At 40.9% G+C, this 6,774-nt stretch overlaps 1 protein-coding gene across 1 annotated transcript; it reads right to left on the bottom strand.

The window, feature by feature from the left end:
* Nucleotides 1-4,342, bottom strand: ZBTB2 (zinc finger and BTB domain containing 2). The gene is made up of 2 exons (XM_009573680.1): nt 4,084-4,342; nt 1-2,113 (listed from the first exon to the last, which is right to left on the bottom strand). Exons 1-2 carry the CDS (start codon nt 4,287-4,289, stop codon nt 751-753), a joined length of 1,569 nt encoding a protein of 522 aa, XP_009571975.1. The 5' UTR covers nt 4,290-4,342; the 3' UTR covers nt 1-750.
* Between the last annotated feature and the right edge of the window lie 2,432 nt (nt 4,343-6,774).

Genomic DNA, 6,774 nt, shown 5'->3' with positions numbered 1-6,774 from the left:
TCTTTATACATATACAGTATTTTTTATATATATATAAAGATTGCCATCACATTATTATTACAGCTACTTAAGTCAAAATTTGACTAAGTAACTACTTTGCTTGACTCAGCAACGCTATCTGAAACAGATACCCAAAGGCATACTTGAAGGAAAACATAAGGCTAAAAGAAACCCAACACCCTCAGCTCTTTTTAACTCAATGAACAGAGATTTTTGCATTAATTGAGAAAAAGTTCTGAGGGTTTTAAGTTACAACCTTAATCAACTTGCATGTGGACTCCTAAAAAGCATGGTGTTTAATCTGCCAGATCTTCTCGAAATGCCTTTTACCAGGGAAACTAATATATATATATTTTCTTTGCTTACCAAACTGATACTCTGTTTCTCATTACACTCATCATTGTATCTAAATACACTTTTAAGCAATCTAAATTTTGTTTAAAATCTATTAAATTTGGATTAACTAATACTATCAACATAGTTAGCTGGATTATTTTTTCACACGTTCCTTTGTATTAAAATCAATTATGTTGTGGTTTGATGCAAGACCTTTTTGTTTGTTTTGGTGGGAGAGGCAAAGTCCAATTTCCTAACGTGCCAGTACAGTTCTGGTTGCTGAAGACAAAGGGTGGGAAGGAGGCTGGTGGAAAAGATGGCAGGGGTAAGTGAGGTAAGAGGTGGGGGGAGGAAAAAATTGATTTAATAAAAAATAAGTAAAGAAACTTTAAAAAATTGATATAGGTTTCACATTCAGTCTAACAACACTGCTTCCTGCTCCTTTTTGATGGAGGCTAACACTGCATTATCAGTCTCTGTGGCTTCTGTGTCCCCACCACCTAGCAGAATGGAGCGATCTTCTTCTAGTGTAAAGACAGAGTTTTGATTTTGGCACGAATGTTTGACTACTTCATTGGGAGTCGAAAACGTTTTGTCACACAAGTTACATTTGTAGGGCTTGTTGGTCTGTACTAGCATGTTGTCCATTTGACTGCCTTCCTCAAAAGTACAGAGTTCCAGAGTCTGTTTGTCCACCATCGTGTACGTGTCCATGCTCTGGTTTAGGCACACGTGTCTGGCAGCCTGGTTAGCCCTACAAAAGCTTTTGTCACAAGTGCTGCACTTGAAGGGCTTGCCAGTGTGTATGTACATGTGCTCCCTCCAGTGGCTTTTCTGAATAAATTTGCGACCACAGATGGAACACTCGTATTTCCGTCTTTTTACTTCCCTCTCTTGATCTGCCTGCTCCAAGTTGTCTATGTCTGCAATATCGGAGGGGGGCGGCGTCTCTGACTGCTGCTGCCCATCAATTATCGGGGAGTCTGAGATCTGCTGCAGCTCACTGTCACTAATCATCCCTGCTTCAGGCACTTCCACGGCATCTTTATCAGCTGTGTTGTTACAGAGAGACAAGGAGATATTACTCTCTCCCTGCTGGCTAGACGTGAAGGGAACTCCCGTGTGGATCTGCAGGTGCTCACGCAAACTACTTCGCAAATTGAACCGGCGACCGCAGAGGTGGCAGGCATAGTATTTTGGGAAGCTTCCGTTCCTTTTCATAATGCTTGGCTTGACGTGTGCTATTGTGAGTGAGGCAGGCTGTTCATCTGAAGAAGATGCTTCCATGTTGGCCTCTTCTCCTGCAGGTGAATTATTACCAGCAGCAGATACCAATTCTGGAGATAAAGAAGATGGCAATGGGTCAGAAGAGGACATATTTGTCCGGGTCACTTGTGGCAGAGTTGTAGCTAACTGCGAGAGCTGTGAGCCTTCAGAAACCTGCTCTTGGTTCATCCGTGATGTCTGTGGCCTTGGTTCTCGCCCGAGTTTGTCCGTTGCTGATGTAACCTTACTGGGATGTCTTATCTGGTGATCTGCAATCTGAATGCCATATAATGAAGATGCTAATGGAAAAACTTGATCCGGGTGAGAAAAAGTTCCCTGACTTGCAAGGCTGGCCTCTTGAATTAGTGGATATGCATGCAGAAACTTTATTCCCTGCTCTAGTCGAACTGGGTCAATGAGTTGCGGTGCCATCTTCCCAGTGTACATCAAATGCAAGAGATAACTGAAGATATCTGGCTGTATGTCAGTCGCTTTCAAACGGACACATTCACTGAAAGGTGAAACAAAATGATCAATAAGAGATAAGGAAAATATTTTTTACCAGATCTAGGTTATTCAAGCATTGATAAAAATCAGAGGCATCTACTTAAATTCAAGAGACAGAATCTGCAATAAATATAGAGAAATGCTTTAACGTAAAAGAGCTTATCTTATTGGCCACTTGAAAGATGACATTTGTTTCCTCAGGAAAGTAACTGTCTTGAAAGACAAAGCTGTCCCATTGCAATCTACGCCTTTCTAAATTGCTGTTATGTTATAGATTTGTTGTCACATATTAATATATTTTGTAAATTGCAAAGATATTTTTCCTCTTTTTTTGGTTGGATTCAAACATGTCTGTAGCTAAATTAAAATCTGCTAGCACTGGACCCTAAATCCACAGTCCATTAAACTTTTCTCAGTGCTTAGCCCTGAAAACACCTAAAATTCATCTGGCACTTGCCTGTTTGGCTTCTATGTTCTACTAGTGTTTACAGCTACAGTTCTGCAAGTGTGTGGTATCACCTTGTCTCAACTGCATTATGATCCAGAAACCATATGGGACAGGGTATGATCTGATGCAACAGGTGTAGCCTGGGCACATCTATCCCGTGGATTACAAAGCAGAACGGTAGCATCTTTCCTTGAACAGGGAGGAAGAAACAGTAGCACCAGTGGTACGCCTGCTCAGCCTAACAGTCCCTCGGTTAGAGCGCTCAACAAAGGGAGACGCGTTGGCTGTGACGCCCTCTTCAGCCTAACAGGACTGAAACCAACACCATCCTCCAGCTGAGAGCACGCCCTGTGCATCACCCCTTAGGATACTCTGGACTGAAACACCCACCATTCCTCTGGCTGAAGCTGGATCTCTGTGCAGAAAGAGAGGCAAGGTTCACAGAAGAAGAAAGAAAATCAGGAACATCTTGGTTAGGCCAGTTAGCTAACAGGAGAGGATCTGGGATTCTAATTCTTTTTCAGAGTTATTTGTAGCTCTTACATTAAACAAACATTAAATAAAAGACAGAAATGGACATGACTGTGCACTGCGGTCTGAATGCTCTAACCACAGTAGGCTACCAAGCTGAGGAGGAAATTACAGCCAATTCTTACATTTCTAGAGGTGCACCCTTCCTGAGCTCTCTCTCTGACTGCTTTTGAAGTCAGATATATTCCTCAAAAGTAAGCTTTTTGCAATGCTGTCTTCCAGAGATGACTGTGTGCTCATGATGGAGCATCAAGACCGATACATCTGCCTGCAGTCCCGTCTCAGAAGTGCAAGTGCACTTCTGTCCTGGATGTTTACTTTTGGCTAAGAACTCTTAGTCAGAAAGTTAAGACTTTCACTCACTTAACATAGATTTTTTGAGACGGTTCAAATAACTGGGAAAAAAAAAAAGACCAAAAAATCTTTAAAACAGTCTTACACTTTCGTTATTTTTTCAATGCCCTCCATGTAAGGCTGCCCGCAAAAAAAAAAAAAGGAAGAAACACAAACTCCCTTATTTTCCAACACTATGTAGTATTTTATTATTTAACTGACTTTGCTAAGCTGTAAAAAAAAAGAAACATATTAACCTCTTTTATAAGTCCATTTCTCAAAATCTCCGAGCAAGTACTTATTGGGTTGTATCTACTGTTAGGAAATGTCAAGAATAGCGCCAAGACAGAGTAGAGGATAGTGAGTGGGGGAAGGAAAGTGCAAGAGTGAAGACGGGATCTTTTAAATATTCAATTCTAGGAATTCTATGCTTTTTAAAGGATAAAGAACTTGTGCTAAATTATAACATTAGTGTTAACGAATCACAGTTCAACTTTAACATGTTTTAAACTGAGATTCTAGTTTGCAGGTAAGACTGGATTCCATATTCCTTATGTCATAGCAAGAAGGAAAAGGAACATTTCCAGGTTTCAAAATGTTGCTAGACCTCCTTATCGCAGCTAACTGAACAACATTTAAACAGTGAACCTTTTTATAGTTACCTGGTTTGATGAACAAACAACATCTTGAAGTAGTTGGAGAAAGAAGCAAGGACTGATTTGTGTGCCTTGAAGTAGACATCACCAATGGCAACTGTGCAGTCACACAGGAAACCGAACTCTCTCTGAGCATTTAGTTGCTGCAGCAGAATAAGTCCATGGTTGGCCAAATCCATTTTTTTACACTCTGAAAAGCAAATAACTTCCATGTAAAACTTAACAGTAGATGCACAGATGCAACAGTAGATGTCTCTTAACAGATATTTTCCTCTAATATCTGTATATCACGCTTTAGTAACACCTTCTAAGCTACTGTATAAATGATATCTTACATGTAGGCAAGGATCTCTGTTTCATGATGGGCAATGCGATTCACAAAGGTGCAAGTGATTTGCTGACGCTTAAAGAGCAAAGCAGAGCCAGGACTAAAGAGTTCTGAAAAGGCATGGGGCGGGGGGAATGGGTCTTGGATACAGAAACATAAACAGCTAAAGGAGAGGAAGAAATATTAGTAAGTAGTAAAAACACCTATTTGTAATGGGAAGAATGAAGTATTTTGGCTACCACTTGTCTGTTCAAACAGGAAAAATAAATCTCCCGTCTGGCATCAGTTACACTCACCTAAGTGGGTGGGAGAGACAAGAGCAGAACCCAATAAAAGACAAGTTAGATAACTTTTATGTAAAAGATATATAGAGATATTGAAAATTCAGGTTAAAAGTATGTGTCCATCCAGCTGAATCCAAACCCAACATTAAATAATTAAGCATTTCTGATGGTTATGCCCTCTCCTGGGAAATACCAGATACATACCTGAGTCTTCCCAGGCTGAAACAATTAATTCATTCTAGGTATTGGCAAGCCCTCTGGACTATCAGAACAGGAGGAGCCAATCTCTTCACTCAACAACTATTTGTTTATTTACTGAGATCAGCTACAGCAGCATTTTGTAAGGAGCCTGCATGCTGGAGTGCCTTACACTCGCCTAGCAAATCAAGAAACCCGAGGGGCGAAAGGTACGGTTCTGTCCACCGCTGGCTGTCGGTACAAGGTAGGGTAACTAACGGAGAAACGTGGCACCAACCTGAGCCCCCCTAAACCAGGGCTTCCACAGCCCCGCACCCTCCCTGCACTTCCTTGTACCTTGTGCTGGAGGCTGCCCTCAAGAGCTATAACCTTTTTCTCAAGGATTCAGAGGCAGTCTTGGAAGCAAGAATTGGTAACTTGGGGAAAAAAATAGCCAGGGCAACACATTAGGGCAGTTGCACACGGTTGGATGGATGACTATATGGCTAGTAAGATCAGCAAGTGGATATGAACTTAACCAAAACAAATAGAGCTTTGGGCAGAAAAAGTGAAAGTATGAAGAAATACAGGTCTGTACATGGCCACGTAAAACAGCAAGAGAAGTCAACAAAATACCTGGGCACGTTATGCCCAGAACAGTGCAGATGCTCTATGAACAGAAAAGAAAGAGAAGGTGAAACCAGGAGAAGTGGATCAAAAGCAGTAGATTTCTAAGAAGTCGTGGGTTTTTTCCCTCCAAATTTAATAGGAAGTTATCAAAATTTTAGGTAAGGTACAAACGGCTTGTTTCTTCGATACAGTAAGAGCGTGGCTTTTTGGGAAAGAGAATAAAAGTGTATTCCGCATATGCCAATATGTTTAGTCATTAGAGAAACAAGTATTTCTACTCGCTGGAGAGTGAAGAATGTCCTCATATTTAAACCAATAGCCAGGCTGACCAAATGCGTTCCTTTGCGTTCACATGAGATCAGAACTCATTTGAGTCAGGGGTGTAAGGGCAAAGAAAGAAATACAATTTAAGATACAGTTGATTTTTTTCTTACAGTTAATAAAAGAAAAAAAAAAACAGATTCCAACTCTCTTCTGGTCCATCCTCTCCTCCCTAAATTACTGTTTGGATAGTTATGTTTGTACAAACAATATGCCAAAATCCTCTTCCTCTCTCCAAAAGAGGGAATACTTGCTGTCAGCAGTAACAAAAATAATAATTTTCATCGTTATTTAATCCTGCAAGATGCTCCATGCAGGTAGACTTTGTGGTGTTACAGAAAACATGCTAGATTTTTTTTTTGGTAGCTTTAATTTAGATTATTCTGTGCACTACATTTTTAATTCATCAGTGTTGAGCCTGGTTTGTACTCGGACAGTGAAGCTTGTCAGGCAGAGCAAACCATCGATGTGAGGGAACTCCAAGCCAGAAAGGCATTCTTTCTAGTTATTATCATCCTAAGTTTGTTTAGCTTATAGTTTCACCCTTATCCAAACAGCAGTCACTGTGGCAGCTGAAGCTGTTACCCTTCATCAGGGTAAGGAAAGCACTTTGTCTCTCTTTTATATAGAGAAGGGCACGTTATAGGTATGCATATGTTCGTGAGTTTTACCCTTAGCTAAATAAAATGATGGTTAACACCAGCAAGGCTGTATTTTAGTGTTGACCAATTCAACAACTGCGTAAAATATTTCTTGTGCCCTGAAACGCTGCAGGGACAGTCCTTCCATCGCACGGTTGACAGGCTGGCCTGGCTCAGCTTTATCACAACTTTTGAAATTACCTAATCTGCTCAACGGTGGGCGAAAAACCACGCGAGGCCGAGTCCTTTCGGAAGACGTACGTTTATTTTGGAGACCACAAAGGGAAAAGCGGTGGGCACAAGTCAAGGAGGAGAC

Source organism: Fulmarus glacialis, unplaced genomic scaffold (assembly GCF_000690835.1).
Source record: "Fulmarus glacialis isolate BGI_N327 unplaced genomic scaffold, ASM69083v1 Scaffold49152, whole genome shotgun sequence".
NCBI classification, from domain to species: domain Eukaryota; kingdom Metazoa; phylum Chordata; class Aves; order Procellariiformes; family Procellariidae; genus Fulmarus; species Fulmarus glacialis.
This window is presented reverse-complemented; position numbering and strand designations above follow the sequence as displayed.

Excerpts from the sequence above, each read along its gene's own strand:
- ZBTB2 (XM_009573680.1), bottom strand. The coding sequence starts at position 4,289 with ATGGAAGTTATTTGCTTTTCAGAGTGTAAAAAAATGGATTTGGCCAAC. Across the intron at positions 2,114-4,083 it reads TTGTTTGTTCATCAAACCAG|TGAATGTGTCCGTTTGAAAG; the intron begins GTAACTATAAAA and ends TTCACCTTTCAG.